A 19974-nucleotide genomic window follows, 5' to 3' on the forward strand; every position below is an offset into this window, starting at 1 on the left:
AACAACAACAACAACAAGAAATGCAAAGACCAATTAGAGAAAATCCCTTGGGGAGCTGCTTTGCAGAGTTTTTCCTGGAGGCCCAGATTATAGATCCCCAGGCTCTGGCAGGGCTGTCCTATTTTGCTGAGGGTCCCATGTAAGACCAGAGAAGGGTAATCCCAACAACCCTGCCACTGTCAGCATTAGGCAATAAGAGAGGAGAGGGGAGGAGGTCTCTATCCCCAAAGCAACCCTTGGCAGCAGCAGCAGTCACACCACTCTGAGAACATGGCTTGATGCTAGAGAAAGCCATCACAATTAGTGGTCTGGTCAGGAGCTACCCAGGCCACAAAGCTGCTGCAATGTTTGGATGTACTGAAGCAGCAGGCTGAGTTCAGGGCACAGCTTTTGTCCTAGAACTTTCTCCTGGCTTATTGAGACCACATCAACAATCCTTGCACCCTTCTTTCTGCCTGAGCCACAAACTACCCATGAAGCATGGTGTAATACAGACTGGGCAAACCAAAGACAGATAGATGGCTTACAAGTCAGAGAGTATCCAAGAAAGACTACTTTGAATCTTCTTTGCTTCCATCACCAACCATTCCATTTCTCCCCAACACACAAGTTTTCCTCCACTTGACTGATACCCAGGTTCCATGTCACTAGCCTGGGACTGACCTAGTTTGTTCTTCATACTCCCAAGGGTATTCAGCAACTAGGGATCAAAACTGCTTTCTCCAAAGAGAAATGTTTAGTGTTATGAAAATTCCTGAAGCCACTGGGATATGTTTTCTTGTCAAGACACCTGACAACTGGCCTATTTTTAAAGTCCCAACCAATGATCTTTTAACAGCATGCTACACAGAGACAAAGAGTTGATGACCAAAAAGGTAATGAAGCCAGTATTAGGTTTTTGTTTCCTAAACAAGTCAGAGTCAAGGTAGCCCTCTTAGGAGGCTCTGCCCCAATTCCACTGATGCCATGTTTGCTCAGAACACTTTCAGAAAGTCTTGTTGCAAAATAGCTTTTGTTTCTCCTATTGTGTCTAGCATAGTGTTAATGAACGTTCAGGTGACAGCCAATACCATGTGCCAGGCCCTGAAGCCACATAAAACCAGTTACTGTGGAGTCAATTCCAACCCATGGCGACCCCATGTGTGTCGGAGCAGACTGTGCTCCACAGGCTCTTTGATAGCTGATTTTTCAAAAGTAGATCATCAGGCCTTTCTTCTGAGGTACCACTTCTGAGGTACTGCTTTCTTCTGAGGTGGACTCGACCCTCCAACCTTTTCGTCAGCAGCTAAGCACAGTAACAATCTGTAGCACCCACAGGGAGCACGTAGATAAATGAAACAAAGTTACTCCCTACAAGGTGGAGAAAGGAGGAGAGAGGGAACAAGCATTTTTTTTTTTTTAACACATTCCATATGCCAGGTTGTTGTTGTTGTTGTTATGTGCCATCGAGTTGGACCCAACTCATAGCGACCCCTCCTTGGGTTTCCAAGGCGGTATCACTATGGAAGTAGACTGCCCCATCTTCCTTCCGAAGAGTGGCTGGTGGGTTTGAACTGCCAGCCTTCTGGTTAGCAGTCAAATGCCTCAGGCACTACGCTACCAGAGCCCCAATAAGCCAGGTACTAGACTAACATCTTATGATACCTACATTTAATATGCACAAAATAATCTTCTCATATGCACAGATTACAACTGAGAGAATTAAATGACTTGGCCAAAGTCATACAACCAGGAAATCACAGGACTGGTCCAGGACCTGGGGCTGTCTGGCTCCCACGCTGGACTTCTTGCCACTGAGCACCCCGCAGTAAACAGAGCATCCCAGTACAACAGGTGTGCAGCCTAACAGAGGCTGGGTCAGGAAAGGCTGCTCAGGCTCACAGCAGTGAAACCTGATCTGGGGCTTCAGGGTGAGTAGGTGTTTGCCACGTGTCCTCTCTCATGACAGGGTCTTACCTCACATATGCCTTGTGCGTACCCTTTAAAATCTCTTCCAAGCCTACCAGGCAGGGAGAGTTTCTTTAGATATAAAGCAGGATTTTTTTATACCTCTATATTTCTTCAAGAGGCTCTAGGTGGTGCAAACCGTTAATACACTGAGCTGTAACCAAAAGGTTAGAGATTTGAGTCTACCCAGAGATGCTGTGATAGAAAGGCCTGGTGATCTGCTTCCAAAAACTCAGCCACTGAAAACCTTGTGGAGCACAGTTCTATTCTGACACACACGGGGTCTCTATGAGTGGGAATCGATTCAACGGCAACTTTTAAAATATATATATATATATACTTCTATAGACTCAGACACATATTCAGACAGACACTCAGCAAATTCATATACCCCTCAATCAGCTGTACAGAGTACCTTTGATTCAACTTGTCCACCTCACAAAGAGGCAGGGAAAAGCAGGCTTTGATCTCAACATTTCCAAGTGAGCTTCTTTTCTTTAGGGGCAAGAATGTGTATTCTCTTCCTCAAACTAACATTAGACCCATTAGTAAGATTGGTTTCTTCTAGTCTTTTCCCAGCCTCACATCATAAGGCTTCAGATGACAGAGGCAGGAACTAGGCTGTGGCCCAGGATGGCAGGGAAGAGAATTCTGCATGCATGGTAAGCAATCATCTAAAATCAGCCCCAGAAAGTCCCACAAGTCTATACAAATGCCTTAACCTGAGTCTCAATCAACAGCAGGAAGGGGGTATTGTTGTTAAATGCTGTCCAGTCATTTCCAACTCACAGTGACCCTATGAACAACAGAACAAAACACTGCCCAGTCCTGCACCACCCCCACAATCACTGCTATGTGTGAGCCCATTGTTGCAGCCATCTCATTGAGTACTGTTCTCTTTTGCACTGACCCTCCACTTTACCAAGCATGACATCCTCCTCCAGGGAACTGGTCCATCCTGATTAATATGTCCAAAGTAAGTGAGATGAAGGCTCACCATCCTCACTTCTAAAGAGCATTCTGGCTATACTGCTTCCATGACAGATTTGTTCATTATTCTGGTACTCTGTGTTCTATTCAATACTCTTTGCCAGAATCATAATTCATATCCATCAATTCTTCTTTGGTCTTCCTTATTCATTGTCTAGCTTTCCCATGAATACGAGGTGATTGAAAAATACCAGAGCTTGGTAAGGTGCACCTTAGTCTTCAAACTGACATCTTTGTTCTTTAACACTTTAAAGAGGTCTTCTGCTGCAGATCTGCCCACCGCAATAAGTCCTTTTAATTCATGGAAGACTGCTGCTTCTATGGGTGTTGACTGTGCATCCAAGTAAAATGAAATATTTGACAACTTCAATCTTTTCTCTGTTGATCATGATGTTGTTTATTGGTTGAATTGTGAGGATTTTTGTTTTATGTTGATGTGTAATCCGTATGGACTGTAGTCTTTGAGCTTCATCAGTAAGTGCTTTAAGTCCTCTTTGCTTTTAGCAAACCAGGTTGTGTCATCTGCATATCACAGGTTGTTAATGAGTCTCTCTCCAATCTTGATGCCACATTCTTCTTCATACAGTCTAGTTTATCAAATTATTTGCTCAGCTTACAGACTAAATAAGTATGGCGAAAGGATACAAACTTGACATACCCTTTTTCTGATTTTAAACCACAAAGTAACCCTTGTTCTGTTTGAACAACTGCCTCTTGGTCTATGTACAGGTTCCTCAAGAGCACAGTTAAGTGTTCTGGAATTCCAATTCTCTACAATGTTTTCCATAATTTGTTATGAAACACATAGATATAGTCAAGGTTGTATTTTGGTTCTTATGGACTTGTTGTAATTTTCTTCAGCTTCAAGCTGGAGGGGGAGTAACTAGAATTAACAGACACCTCAATTTGAAAAACAACGTTTTGGCTAGTGCATTTGGCCCAATATATTGCAAAGCAACATTTTAATGGAGGGAAAATGCCAACAGCCTGCTAGCCCTAAGACTGATACCTTAAGGAAAACTTTGTTCTCTGACCAATCTCAACTTTCCCTAGTAAATACCACCATGCCATCCCAACAGCTGGGTGCTCTGCTTCCAAATGTTCTGTTTACATTCCTACCCATCTTTCCCAATCACATCACTGTACCTGATGGGCTCAGTGTGAAAGCACCCAAAATCAAAAAGCAAATACACCAGAGCTCAGTGAACACAATGACGACGACCAGTACAAACCCTGAAGACAAATTTCAGGGTTATCCTGGGACGCATGCAGGACTCACCCTACCTTTTTGCTCTGGGCTCCCAAGTACTTTATGAAGTCAAAATGGGTGACCCATCACAGGTCAGTGATGAAAAACTAACAGTGCTGGTAAAACAAGGGCAAAAGGCCAAGAAAGATACTTATCAAGGGGTACTTCTACTCTGACACACATGGGGTCACCATAAGTCAGGACTAACTCGACAGCATAGAGTTTGGTGGTTGGTTACATTCATGCCAGGTACTTATCAATTGTTCACTGTGCCTTCACAATCCTCTAATTTTCAAGTTTTAGAAATAAGGAAATGAGAGCTAAAGAGTTTCAACAATGTGCCCAAGGAGCAGAGCTAGGATTCAAAGCTAAATCATCTGACTCCAAAGTTTATACTCTTTCCATTACACTAGGCTGCCTCTCAGAATGATTTTAAAAAGTAAATAAATAAAAAATACTCTGTTTGCCTGGCTTCAAAATTTCTCTAAGTTTTCTACAGGCCCCGGCCCAGCTCAACTTTCCATTTGAGTAAAAAGAACATCATTCCAGCTGCTATGTCCCAAGTCACATGAAATGTCTGGGGCATGTGGGGGAGGAGATTTTATAAACACAAGTCCAAAAGTCTCTTTAAATAAATAGTAAAGTGGAAATCATTTTTAAAGGGTTGAGTTTCTAAAGAAAGCACTCCAGTTCTGTAGCTCTGGACTCCTTAACATAAACCAGTTCTAATTCTTATCCCACCCTGCCTCAGAGCAGCCAAGGCTGAACTTGGGCACCACAGTGTAGGTCCTACTCCAGGGAGCCTAGAGGTCTGAACAGTCTGTATCCTGGCTGGTCCTGAGTAGCTCACCATAAGGAAAAAATCACATCAGACAACCAGCCAGCTCCTAAGTATGAGAGCTGAAAGTGGCATGTCATTCAAGACATTGACTCTTCAAATGTAGAACCATTAATACCCAAAATAGAGTACTTGGGTTTGAAGTACAGGCCTACTTCTTTAAAAATACAAAAAGAAAAACAAACCCTCTCCATGAAACACTACGTATTTTTGTGACTGTGTAGACCATCGTGCATTTCTCCTTTTTTTCTTTTCCTAAGAAGAACCAAAAATCAGTAAAGGACCAAGAAGCCCTTGAAAACAGCAGCAACAGTGGCAGCATTAAAACATACTTCTGGTCGACCTCTGGTCTTCAGAGCCAGTGAGGCACCGAGGAGCAGACAAAGCAGAGCTGGACTTTCTCAGAAGCAGGATGAAAGTTCCTACTGGGAATGGGGGAGGCCAGGAGCCCAGAAGCAGAACACAGGAAAATACGAAGCCAAGCTTGCTTCAGACTTCTGGAAGGAATCAGACCCCTCCATGATCCCCTTTCTCACTTCTTATCTTTTATTGACTGGTCTAAGCAGAACTCTGGAGAGCAATGCTAAAAACCTTTTTACCACACCAAGATTAAGAAAACAATGTCTAGGAGTCATTGTTTTAGAATTTAATTTGTAGACTCCAAAACTACTTCCTATGTGGGTCTATTCTGGAAACTTCAGACTGGCAAATATAAAACCGCATTACAAAAAAAAAAAAAAAAATCAAACTCACTGTTATCAAGTCAATTCCAACTCAAAGTGACTCCCTTTGGGTTTCTGAGGTTGGAGGCTGGCGGTTCAAACCCACCAGCCACTCCTCGGAAGGAAGGTTGGGCAATCCTACTTCCGTAGTGATAACTGCCTCGGAAACCCAAGGAGGGGTCGCTAGGAGTCGGGGCCGACTCGATGGCAAATAACAACAACAACAACAACAAACCCTTATAGAAGAAGACTGCCCAGTCTTCCTCCTGCAGAGTGGCTGGTGGGTTTGAACCACCAGCCTTCTGGTTAGCAGTCAAATGCCTTAGGCACTAAGCCACCAGAGTGTGATTTGTGAACTTTTACAGAGAAAGGTGGAGATCACTGAATGTCTACATGAGTTCACTAAGAAAAGGTCTCAACAAACCAACTTATTTCTTCTTCTGATGCAGGCTGGAACACAGGAAGAATCCCACAGAGAATATTTTCCAATTTCATCCAGTTGCATAAAAAGACAGAGAAATGAAATCTGCATAAAGAGTAGTTAGATAGTTTTGAAGATACTTGAGTAACTGGAGAATTGACCTTTCAGTTGGAGCATTAGCAGATATTTCTCAGGGTCCCTTTTTGAGACAAAGTGACTGCTGACGTTACTTACTTTGCCCAGAAAATTCACTGCTGGCATAGGCAATGAGAAAAAATTAACAATAAAATACCTTACATCCAGTCAGGCTCTGAATGCCTTCATCCTGCTTTATCATACTTACTAAAGTCACAGAGTCTCAGAGCTGAGAAACTGCAGAGGTGAGTGAACCAAGGCTCTAGCTTAGCCCTAGTCTTCCCTACAGCACAACACCAGCGGCAAAAGGTGGCCAACCTGTCCCTGCTCCTAGGAAAACAACCCAGGGCACCCGATGACTTCAGGTGCAATGTGAAGGGCAGGTACAGTGTCTCTAATTAAAAAGAGGAAACAGCCACAGAGTTCATTAATCCCGGCCTCTTAGGAACAAATCACACCAGCAACCACCAAATAAATTGTTTGCTTTAATTTGGAGGTTTTCATTTTCTGAGAGCAAAACAGTATCGCTCAATGAACCAGAAACATGGGCAAACTCAAACTGTTAAGTTGGTAGGTCCAGGAAGAAATCCACTGATTGAGGCTACGTGACTGTGTGAACTTGGCTAACCTTTCTGAATCTATTTCCTTGTCTGAAAGATGACGGTAATAACAGTTGTGAGGGCTAATTAAGACTTGATGCACTTAAGTGCAAGGACAGTGTTTGGCAAATATTCTACAGATGTTAACTTTCTTCCCCCTTTCTCCATCACTAAGCAAAACTAAAAATAATCAGAAATATACAGTGCAAAAAATTAGAGAATTAAAATTTCTCACTTTTAGACAAGCAAGCCCTGAGAAGAAATAGATACAGACCTGGTATCTGTATCCAGACCTGGCAACCAAAAAAAAAAAAAAATGCTGCTTTTCTCATCATAACCCCCAGTGCCTAGAAGTAAGGCTGAGGGAGCCAGTATGTTCCTCGTTCTCCAATTCTCCATACAATGGCTGGTCCTTTCTATACTAAAGAGACAGGCTAAAACTGAACATATCTTATAAATGAATTGGGCTTTATTAAAGTTTATTAAAGGCACTCGGTCGGACATTTAAGTCACTTTTCCTCACCATGACTGTGGGAGGTGATTCCAGGTGAAAACACTGGAGACCCGCTCTCAGCGGTGTCAGCGGAAGAGAGAGAATTCTCCAGGTTCTCTGCACAGAACCCAGAAGTGTCCTAATAGAAGCTGCCCAAAGAATGCCACAGGCATTTGTATATTTGATCTCTAGCCTGGCCTGGCACTTTGGGTACCAGCCATGCTCCATGACAGAGATGCTAAGGTCAGGATTGGTTGCTGTCCCTTGGGAGACCTCACAGAGGTGTAGTGATTAGGCCTAGACAGCTGGTGGGCCAGAGTGGCAACAGGCTCCCTCCACACTACACTCCTAAGCCTTCCTCCACTAATGCAAGCTCAAAAGTAACAGCCATAGCTGAGCCCCAAAGGCAAGGCAGGATTTGGCAATGTAGTCAGTCCTCCGCTACACATTATCCTCCAAAATGGCTTTTTTCATATCCACAAGAGATGAAGCATCTCCTCAGAGATGATATTCCAGAGATGGCTTCTCTGAGGCCCTGTTACCACAGGCAACAACAAGCAAAAGAGATGTGGTCCCTGTGCCTTAACATCCTCTTGGCTCCCTAAGAGCCAAAATGCTCTTAGGGCAGCCCTGCTCACAATCCATAGGCAGAGCCACCAGCCACAGAAGAAGGTTCTCAAACACTGTGCTCTGCAGACAGACCAAGTGTCACACTGCCCCAGGGAAGAACAGCACTGCAGCCCAAAAGGTAGCTTGGGATTTGTCTGCCCAACTGGTTCATATCTTGCTTTCTCTCTCCTAAATGTCATGGTGGCAACTGTCAAGGGGCCAAAGGGAATCCCCCGAATGTAATAGTTCCTCAAGGACAGAAGCTCTGTACGATTTATGTTTCCACAGCACGTAGCACATGCCTGGCAAAGAGTGGATGTTTGGGAAATTACTGTTGATGTGGAAGCTTGAAGGTCACTGACTCCTTAAGGACCCTAAAGGTGCAGTGACAACTCATTTCTGGACTGAACAGAGCTGATGTCCCTAGCCGAGCCAGAGGGATAGGGCCAGGGGTGTTTAATTGACAGGTGATACAAAACCTCTCTGAAATGACAATTTGGATGCTCTGACCCAAGTATAAGAGGATCGACCTTTCAGAATCATGCAGCTGGAAAGTATTTACCGTGACATTTCTCATCTTGCCGATTCCTAAACTCAGAGCAGGGGCCAACTAAACCGCCCCTGGGAAAGACACAGAGGCCTGGCCTAAGTGACAGGTATTGTTCGCCCACAGTTCAAAGAGTCATTAACTAAGTCACCAGAGACAATGCGCTTTTCAGTGACCAGAGAAGAACGGAAGGGAAAAAACTTGCTCTGATGGCCAACCCCAAAGATGCTGACTTAGGTCATAGTAGAAAGTGAAAATGTATCATCTGCAGAAGGTTATGGAAAGCTGCCTCCTAGATGGGGCACATCTCTCTCCCCACTAGGCAGCTGATCTAGAGCTGCCTTCTCACTGTTCCTGCTGCCTGAAATACTTACAGATGTGCTGATGGTTTCTGGTAGGGGCCTGGGACTGCTCCAGCTCTGCTACTGTAGCCATCCCTAAGGCTGCTGCCCTCTCTCCAACCTGTTGCACTTATGTGCTTAAATTTAAGAAGTTTGAGCTCAGCAGCTTAGGAAAGCCCTTAGGAAAGGGCTGGAAACCAGTATCAAACCAGTCTCATATGAAAACACTAACTGTCCAGGAGGACCCAGGGAAGAGCTGACTGGCAGGAACAATGCCTTAAGTTTTTCTCCGGTTCCCTAAACTCTCTGTGGCCCTCTGGCCTGCTCTCACCCCTACCATCTCCCGTAAGGAAACAGCCTTGGCTTTCTAACATGTTGATAATAATGGCATATCAGGCCAAGAGGGAAGGCAAGTCTTAGCCAAAGGGAAAGTACTCAGCCGGCTTCTGTTTGGTAGGAGGGCTAGACAGCAGGCTCCAGGGGAAAGAAAGTGCAAGGGCAGGACAAAGACTGCCCAGGCTATGATGGCCAGAGTATGGCTTCTCAGGGTCTCGGCACCTTCAGGTTCCCTATAGGCTGCTCACAACACTGTCTGATTCTCTAATTTAAGAGCCTATACTAGAGGCAGTGTGTAGAGCATAGATGTAAAGAGCCCAGACTCTGGAGCCAGACTGTGTTCACACACTAGAATTCTGACACTTGAGAAGAACTTAAGCTGTGTCTGCTTCCTCATCTACAAAATAGGTAATACTAATAAATAGATATATAAATAGTACTTACCTCACAGGGCTGTTATGAGGATTAAATAAGTCAAAAGCTTTAAAATACTTTGAACAATGTCTGGCACATATTAAGCACTCAATAAATATTAGCCATTCTCATCTTTACTGTCAACTTTTTTAGGGCAGTCCTTCCTGGGACATTCTTCACAGTACCCAGTGTAACACAGCCTCATGAATTAAAAAGCAAAAAAAAAGTACCAAGGTACTTTATTATCACTTAGCCCCTATATAAACCCAATGCAGAAAGAATTTTCACAAAAGGTAAGTACCTTGTCCAAAATGACATTAGTAATTAGTCAGGCTGGAATTTAAACTCAGCCTGACTCCAGGGCCTGTTTCTTCTTCCCATAAACTATACTGCCTGGATGCTGAACACCTATTTCTTGGCTCTCCTACCCTGGGCAGAGAGAGAAGGGAACGGGAACCCAATCAGAATCCACACAAGAAAGGAACAGATATAAACAGGGGTGCTAGAAACCTGAGAAGAAATCACTGTCTCGTAAAGACCCATCTCCTTGCTCTGGTTGTAGATTTGCCATCATTTGCATTGGTTTTTAGATTGCATAGGGCATTACGTGGCAGCACACAATGAGAAGCCAGCAATCGGGCAGTCTGAAGCTGTATTTTGTGAACATGGATGTGGACAAGACTTCTCACCATGTCCCAGCAACTCAAGAACACTGATTGTTCATGCACCTCCAAGAATGTCAAATGCTTTTGGCATTCTTATCAGAAGTCAGTCGAAATGTTTTGATCAGAGATGCTATAGAAGGATACTGATCAAAAAGGTGGGACACATGGAACAGAATTTCAAATTCTCATGGAATCTAGACTTTCTGGATTCATTGAGGCTGGATGACCTCCGGCCCCCCCCCAAAAAAAAAAAAATCACTGCCCTAAAGTAATCTTTAAACTGAAACTATCCCCTGAAGTCACCTTTAAACCAAACATAGTTTAGCTTGTTGTTGTTGTTGTTATGTGCCGTCGAGTCGGACCCGACTCATAGCAACCCTTCCTTGGGTTTCCAAGATGGTATCACTATGGAAGTAGATTGATTGCCCAACCTTCCTTCCGAGGAGCGGCTGGTGGTTTGAACCACCAGCCTTCTGGTTAGCAGTCAAATGCCTTAGGCACTATGCTACCAGAGCTCCTATAGTTTAGCTTAGTAAAGAATATTTGCCTTGAGCATTGTGCTCTCTTAAATAATTGTTTCTAAAGGGTCAAATTAACAGCTCAAATTAACTCAATTAACAGGTCAAATTAACTCAAAAAGTTAGATGAGAAGCTTAGGGGGCAATGAGTTAATGTTAATAATGATGAAATAATTTAGAAAAGGATAATTACAATGGTAGCACAACTTGAAGACTGTAACCCACGTCACTGACCTGTACATGTAGAAACTGTTGAATTGGTGGATGTTTTCACCAGAACTTTTTTTTTTCCCCCCAAAAAAAGAAGCCAGACACAAAGGGTCTGTGTGAGCTGCAGCTGAAACTCCTGTTCTATAAGCCCAGAACTCCTGTTTTCAGAAGTACTATTTCTACATAACAGAAACTGTGATCCGAACAGGAGAATTCTAAAATAAGGCTCTGAGGGTTCTAACATCTTCTTGCCAACAAAGCTCTATTTCAAAAACTTGACTTTCCCATTTTCCCCAAGCACCTCATCTCTTAAATTCCACAAATAAAAAGAGTGCACTCAGGGAGTAAGAGGGGTCAGGAGAATTTTCCAAAAGCCTACTGCTGACCTGGCCTAAAGTGAGCATACTTCAGGGAGCCCTCCTTAACCTCCGGTTTTGAGTAGATCTACTGAATTCTTCTAACTTGACTCCTCACCAGCATCAGCACTCCCTAATTCTGCAGAACAGTCAGTACCAAACAGCACTTCCTGCTCCCCAATTGCTCCCTTATCAGAAATCTTCCTCCTCTTTCCTCCTGACACCCATGCATACACAAAGAAGGATCAGAAAAAGCAGGAAATGCTTGTCTCAGAACAGAGAATACAGAGACAAGAAAAATGCATCAAGCGTATGATGCACAGGGCAACTGTTACTCCACAAAAAAGAGCTATTATGAGGAGGTAAGGATAAAGACCTCCCTTCTGCTAAGCTGCATATATGCTTAAGACCTCATTGTACCAAACATTAAAAAAGCAGGAATAAACTGGCACTACACCTAGTAGAGATGCAAAGAGTGAGATTCGGATTCAGGATTTCAATATTTGTCTCCAAGAAATCCATGAAACATAATTTCTCCAAGCCTTTCCTGGGTAGATGGTACTGAAAAACCATTAACAGGTTCCAGAACCTGTCAGCCAGTCCAGAGCCCTCTAAGCCTAGAACACAGTGTGACCTGGGAAAGGAAAGCAGATCACCGGAGCCGATTTTGCACTCCAACAGTGATTTCCCTTGGCCTCTGGTATTTTTTTAATATTTATCTATAACTGTTCCTTGTCCCGGCAATCCTCAACCTCAAGGAGCTGGAAGTTAATTTTATTCCTTTTTAATTAAACATTTTTTCTTTTAATAGGTAATCTACACTGACCCTATCGAGGAAAAATCTGAGCTGGTGTAACAGCACAAGGTGGTTTATTTTCGTAACAGTAAAATATCTAAACCAAATATACCCTGTGTTTCAGCAGCTTAAACACCGAGGCCCGACAAGGACCCGAGATTCCACTTCGCTTAACAAGGGCTGTGCGTGTTTAAATGAGAGAAAGTGATTATGAGGTAAAATGAAGAATGTCTGAGTGGGTGAAGGAAAAAATAATGCAGATATTGCTAGAAAAACGTGATTACACACTTTGTCCTCTAGCCTAGGTACTACGCACCCCTGGGTATGAAAAGCCTCTAGAGATGTTGGCGAACGCCACCAGGCTGTGCATGGACAGCACTTCCCTTGAAATCAGCGAAAGCCTGCAAGGGGGTCGAGCCTGACTTCATTTTCATTCGAGTTGTTTACAATTAACCGACAGATAAGCGGTTCTTCCGCCCTTAGCTCAGGCCCAGTACACAAACCGACGTTTGCAGGCCGAGATAGGAGAGCCTCGGCGGGCAGGTCCCAGGAGCCCCAACTCTCAGAGGGGGGCTCTTCTATCCCCGCGGTTTCTCCCCCTGCTAGCCCCTCCGCGGACGCCTCCCGGCCCTGCCGTACCGCCCACGCGCGGAAGCCTGCGGCCGGGGCACTGGGGGCCACCTCCCGGCGTGCTTGGCGGCGGGCCGAGCGCTCTGCAATCACGTGACGGGGAGGCTTCTCCCAACAGCATCGGTGCCAGGGATGCAGAGGTTCTTTACAAAGGAGGAAGAGAGAAGTTTGAGACACTCTTCTCAGTTTGCTTTATGCCCTCAAGGTGGAGAAAAATATAGGGCTGCCACTGCATGTTTTTACAGAAGGAATCCCAGTTTTGCTATTCACCAGCTGTGAGGCCTTGGGAGAACTTATCTCTCATTATTTAAGTTTCCTCATTGGTAAAAATGGACATACTGCTACTTTCGTTGGGATTCTCTGAGAATTGGAAGGACTCGTGAATCTTAAGCCTTCTCTTACCTCCCACGAGCAACAACTTTTGGTCTCACTATTTCAGTCGTTAACTTTGTGCAAAGACTGATACAAAAGAAAAAAAAAAAAATCTGCTGCTGCTTCATCCCTTCATACCACACTGTGTGCCCAACCCCCCAGACCGCTTGCAAAGGGTATCGGTTCTGCATCCAAAGGCATCAGGCTTAAGCTTGTATTTCCCTGAACTGCAAACAATGAGAGGGTCACGTTCTAAATACCGTTTGTATAAACCCCAGAGAAATTCCGATAATTCGGTTTTAGGCTGAATTCAAGCATACCTTTGCAGTATGCAAAAAAGGGGCTGCTTAACTCATGAGTAGTGTAAACATTAATAGTACAAGCGCTCCAGAAAAAACTATTTACATATAAGTGCCATAAAATACCAATTACAGATTCTTATTAAGTTAGCTCCCCCATGTAACCACACATAACCAAGAAAAATAATACTTATATTTTAAAAACACAAGCCACACTACAGCAGCCATCACAGGGGGTCAGAGTTGTGAGTTGCTATATAAAACTTCACATGCGTGATGAACATATGTTAGGCTAGAAAAGAACTGTTTCTTTCCTGGGTCATTAAAAACTGAGTTGAGAAAAAAACATGAAAGTTGTTTTTCTGAGACATATTCTGGGGAAGGTTTTCATTGGGGAAAGCATAAAGAGCAGGACCAAAGCACTGGAGATAAAAATGACTTGGGGAAAGAGAGTTTACAGTGGCCTGAAACAAAGCAGTTCATGATTTTGGCAACTTTACAGCCAAGCTTCTTCAAAGACATCACTGGCTACTTAAACAGTAAGTGATGGGCGTGCAACAATGTTGTACCCAGTCTAGGAATAGTAAGGCTTTCCCTTCCACAGCTGGTATGAGAGAACCTGTGACTTCCCACAGCTTCAACTTCAGTTGAAAGCTTGAGCTTGAATGAACTTAAAAGTTGCACATGCCCTTGCACTGTGGAACAAACTCTTTATGAAACTTGGAATTTGAAAGAAGAACTACTGGCAAAATTGTAAGTGAATTTTTAAAAAGAAAGCATTGCTTTTGCCTGGTCAAAAGTGTTAAAATATCCAGGATGAATTCCAGAATAGGTGGGAAATAAGAACAGTATCAACAACTATGATAGGACCAGAAAGGCATAAAAAAAAAAAAAAAAAAAGTTAAGGGTCAGTGACCCAAAGGCCCTCCACACGCAGACTGCAAAATCTCATAGCAAAACCATCCTACAATTTGGTAAAATATCGAGGAGTTAATTCCTGCGTCACTCGCCCCACATTTTACAGAAACGTTCTGGTGGCCAGAAAGAGGGAAGTGATTCCAGAAACATAAAAATGGGGTCGAAAATTCTGATTCACTCCCTTATTCCAAGCACCACCAACTTCCTGGGTCAAATCCAAATACAAGGCAGTCTCTGGGTTAGGACTGTCCAGTTTAAGGACAACTCCTACTTGCCCTTTAATATTATGTAAATTTGCTCTCATTTTGAAGCAACTAAACCAACCCCTACTACTCACAATAAATTCCTCATCACAATCACCATCACTTGCTGCAGGTGCAGCTTTTAAATCATTGAAAAGACCTCGAGCCTTTTCCTGCACTAACTTGCACTAAAGTAAGGCTAAATAAGAACTATAGGCACCTGTTCTGACTTACCTACAAATTCTTAAAGAGACTCTCAGGAATGATCTTGTTCATAACCCGTGGACTGCTTTATTCAGAAGCCCCTAGTGCTTGTGGGCCTGTGAGCACACACATGTATGCATACCTTCAGTTTCCCACCAGAGAAACTTGTATCTGTTACTGCCTCCACCCCATTCTAGGAAGCTGGTCTGGCCTAGACAGCTGGAAGCAGCAGTCATTTCCCCTCCAACTAACAGCAATCTGTACTTGGAGTCTTTCCTGTGACCCCTGAGAAAAGATCTCCGAGCCTGACTCATTCCTTACAACTGCCTCTCAGGCAGGTCATTTGAGGAATTAGAAACTCTTAAGTCCCTGGGAACTGAAGCAAAGCCTCTTAAGCAAGCCAAGAGATGTTGGGAAAGCACTAGTGGATCACCCAGGAGACATTTTTCTCCCTATCTTCCAAATCCCAAGTACCTGTTTGCTCACATAAACATCAACCCAGCAAGCTCATTTTCTCCTGTCCCAAGCTGCTAAAAAAACTTTAAGAGGAGGCTGAGAGTAAGCAGGCAAAAGCTAACAGCCCTTATGAGTTGCTAGGAACACCTGGGTAGATACTCTGTCACAGTCTCCCTTCCTGTGACATGAAAGTCCATCAGTATTCGAAGCCCCAACCCCATCTTCACCCCACAAACTTGGTAAGATTTCAATCTCTTCAGTCAAAACCAGTACAAAATGTAAAAAGGGTAAGACAAGGGAAGAGAATATGGTATCACAAAAGTGGCTTAAACATTGGAAAATAATAAAAATACCTGTTAGTAAAACCTTCTGGACTGGACAGTTGTTTCCTTCAAGTACAAGAGACACCTTTTGCCGATTCCATCCCTAGGTTCTCTTACAGGAAACTTCCTAGAGCTTTGGTCTTACGAGCTGAAAGGGACCTCCGAGATCAACAAGTCTTTAGATTCTAAACATGGAGACTGGATTGGGGATGTAGATGGGCTTTTGAGAGCTATAAATGTCCTAAAAGGACTTGCAGAAGTTGTGCAAACTCTGTGTTTCTCTAGGGAGAGAGTGCACGGCTTTCACCACGTCTCCAAAATGGCAACAAGAACCAAAAGTGATCTGGTCCAGCTCTTGGATTTCACAGAAAAGGCCCAGAAAACTCAATTGAGTGCTCAAATTGACAGAGCAAATTATAAGTCACCCTCCAAAGCTACCTAGGCCCGTGGGAGGAGGACACTGAACAAGCTAACAGGCCTTTTCCATTTCTAATTACAAGAATTCCATGAAGTCTCCAGCCGCCACTCTGTCTGGCTTTCTGGGCCTGGGTGTGCCGGTCAACACACTGTTGCTGGTGTACAGATGGCCAGAGTGACTGGGGGTGGCTGGATATGGACAGGAGCCAGCCAGCTAGCACCCAGGCACCAGCTCTCAACTGAACTGCTTCCTGGAGCTCAAGAAGGGGTTTCTGAAAAATTTTTCATAGGTGAGACACAGTTCAGTCCTCTAAGGGCCTATCACAAAGGTTGGATTCATAAGAAAAAGTAATAAAACAATCATCTTCAAGTACCAGATCATCCCTATTTTCAGGCCAGGACAATTAAGAACCGTTTCACAAGGCAAGGAGAAAGTAAAAGCATCTATTAGAATAATTCAGAATAAAAACATCTTTGCTAAGTAAAACAGTTTTAAGAGAAAGCCACAGAATGGAAAAATATGTAACTGATTAAAAAAACCAAAATCAAGTAGATTGCCCCATCTTCCTTCCAAAGAGCAGGTGGTAGGTTTGAACTGCCAAACTTCTGGTTAGTAGGCATATGCCTTAGGCACTGCACCACCAAAGCTCCTTATATAACTTGATAGCTTACCATGTAAATATTGCCATTAATGTGTGGAGTCAATACTGTAATTACACCATCAATGGAGATTAATAGGCAGCTTATATGTGAATAATTAAAGGCCAATACACAAGATGGGAGCTCTGGTGGCGTAGTACCTAAGGCATTTGCTAACCTGAAGGTTGGTGGTTCAAACCTATCAGCCACTCCTTGGAAGGAAGGTTGGGCAATCTACTTCTGTAGTGATACCGCCTTGGAAACTCAAGGAGGGGTCACTATGAGTTGGATCCAACTCAACAGCAGTGAGTTATCACAAGAAAACATGTAGTAGTATCCTACTTGGAAACTAAAGAATTACAAACTAAAACTTAACACCAAACTACAAATAAAGCCCAATGGTGGCAGAGATATAGATGCACTTCAGCTTGCAGCTGACATTATAATTGGTCCAGCCTTTCCAGAGAGTACTGTGGGAAGATGGAACAGGCCATACATTCTTTTTGGGCTTTGACAATACCACTGAGGAGGTCATTTCCCAAAGGAGTAACTAAAGAGAGAGGAAAAGGAAAAATGTTTGCAAAAATGTTTACTGCTCCACTTTTTATAGCAATAACAACAACTACCACAAAAATGGAAGCAGTCTAAAAGGTAAAAGCATGATAATGTAAATTACACAGTGGTTTAAAACTTGAGCTCAGGAATAAGACCACAATGAATTACTAGATACTCTGTGCCTCAGTTTCCTCATCTGAAAACGAGGATTATAATAGTGTACACCTTATAGGATTGTGATGGGAAGTAAATGAGATAATCCATGTAAAACACTTAGAGTGGTGCCTGGCACACAGTACTTGGTAGACATGGGCTGCTACTGTCATTATATATTTATTTAAACTGTCAAGCAGATGACCTACACCAACACGTGAAAATGTGAAATGATGTTACAATGATAAAATCAAGATAACACAAGTACAACTAGATTACAATTACATAAAACAAAATTATGCAGATTATCAAACGCTGAAGTACACTTTTTTTGTTGTTGCTTGGTGCGATCGAGTCATTGTCAACTCACAGCGACCCCATGTAAACAGAACAAAATACTGCCCAGTCCTGCACCATACTCACAATCAATGCTATGCCTGAGTCCATCCTTGCAGCCAACATATCAATCCATCCCACTGAAGGCCTTCCCCTTTTTTGCTGACCCTCTACTTTACCAAGCATGATATCCTTCCCCAGGGAACTTAAAATAAGTGAAATCATTAGTTTGGTCATGGTCATCATTAGATTCTTTCTTTGTAATGATTATATTTAAAAACCAAAAAGAATAAAAAATGCCTCAAACTGTATAGAATGAGGGAGGGAAATGAATGAGGAACCTGGTTTTATTTAGCTGTCACTCCCCAAAGGACTTAACAAGATTTGTGTTCCTATGCACAACTGTGTAAGTAAATGCTACTGGTGATAAGCCACTCACTCCCATGCCAGGGGCTGACTTAGACAAGCGCTTAGGACACACTCTGGACAATGAGACATGAGATGTCTGCTGGGGGTCTTCTGAGAAAGATGTCTTAGCCTTAGACATAAGGAAGAGCCATCTCCTCTTTTCTCTCCATGATGTGATGGTGTCTGCACGGATCCACAGCAGCAACCATTTGTGACCGTGAGAAGAGCTGAGTCACCTCTGCTGTGGGGACAGGGCAGACAGATACAAAGACCACAGGTCCTTGAGAGACAGATGAATTAGGCAATGCTGAAACTTCCTAAGCCAATACTGAATGGGTGAAATAAAATATGTTCTTTATTCTTTAGGCCAGTAGAGTTGCAGTTTTCTGTTACTTGCAGCTGAGCGCACCTTAGCTAATGCAGCAAGGTGCCTGGGCAGACTTCTGATGGGAGCCTGGCTGGCCCAGCAGAGCTCTAGGCCTTATGGATTCTGCCAGGACCTTTCACTGTATCCCATCCTGGGAGAGAGTCTGGGGAGGTGGAAGAAGAAAAGGCACTGGCATTCCCATCCCACTGTACAAGGGAGGTACACCAAACCCAAGGGCGAACTCAAGAAGGTGCAACAAGCAGGTGGCAGTACAGTATCCCAGATACCTCTCATTTCTGAATTCACATATTTCACAAAGGCTGGGCTGTTAACTGTTCTCTGGAGTAGGGCTCCAGCCCCCCCCCCCAAAAAAAAAAAAACAACTACAGGACAGCCAGTTAAGTCTGAAATTCAGATAAATACCCCTTAACTTTTTAGTGTATGTCCCATATTAGATGTTTCCATGATTTTGTTCCATTGCCCCTTCTCTGCCAGACCTGAGACAGAGTGTCAGGCACCAGGCAAGACCTCTGCCTACATACAGGAAACTGAGCTAGATGCCCTGGGTGTGTCTGGCTCAGTGGTAGGAGGATAGCCAGAGCCTGGCCTTGCGAGGTTGCCCATGAGCCTGGGAATGGCTGGTGTTCATTTTATAATAACAGACAAGAAGTGGTTGGTACGTAAAATGTATGGGTGTGGCGGCCATCACTGTGGTCCCAGAAGTTTGGAAACAAGGGCTGTAGGAGAGATCTGGTAGGGCCTAGTGGCTCCTGGCATCCAGCTTCCCCGGACGGGAACTTCTTAGATGGAGTATAAAAGAGATTTCCCTGACCCCACCCTGTCTAAATATGAAATTTCCATGACTCTTCCTCTGTCAGCAAACAATGAGAAGCAGCAGTGGGCAGAGCCCTTGCATAGGTCTGTCCTCTGTCTATAGACTTACTTTATCTGTGGTCACATTGTCCACACATTCTTTCTCCATTGCGCCATGTTTTACAGCATAACCCCCCAGGGCCAAGGACAATGTCTATTTAATTTGCGTAATGCAGCACTATCTACCTACTCACAAACGATCCCTTAATAAAGCTTGTTGATGAGAGCAGAGTCTCATTTCCTGCAACTACAGGTTGGTGGTTTTGCTTGGTTTATGGTACCTGTCTTATGTTCCTCGGTGTGGTGTCCTGCCCAAGCCCAGCACTGGCCCCAAACTGGGTACATAGTAAGTGCCTGTGAAGAAATAGCTTTCTTAAGAACGAAATTTACAATCAGTCAAAAAATACAGCCAAGTCCTAGCCACAGAAGATCGCCCCACTCCGTGCTTCTCTCCTCTCTAGGTTTGCTGCCACCTCCAGTAGAAGGTACCGTGCTAACAGGTATCACAGGAAAAGGAGTTTGGGGTGGGGCAGCTCGTGACAAGACCTTTAGAAAAGCAGGGGAAAGAGCAAATGGAAGTTCCTGTGTTCATGGTG

General features: G+C 43.7%; 1 protein-coding gene across 1 annotated transcript in view; it reads right to left on the minus strand.

Moving 5' to 3' along the window:
- Positions 1-19487, minus strand: part of ITPKB (inositol-trisphosphate 3-kinase B) — a 90580-nt gene extending 71093 nt beyond the window's left edge. Inside the window, exon 1 of the mRNA XM_007936981.2 lies at positions 19449-19487. Coding sequence (XP_007935172.2) covers positions 19449-19487 — 39 coding nt within the window. The remainder of the gene's footprint in view (positions 1-19448) is intronic.
- Positions 19488-19974: the final 487 nt, after the last annotated feature.

Source organism: Orycteropus afer, unplaced genomic scaffold, assembly GCF_000298275.1.
Source record: "Orycteropus afer afer isolate SDZICR_OR568_19922 unplaced genomic scaffold, OryAfe1.0 scaffold00039, whole genome shotgun sequence".
Classification (NCBI taxonomy): Eukaryota; Metazoa; Chordata; class Mammalia; order Tubulidentata; family Orycteropodidae; genus Orycteropus; species Orycteropus afer.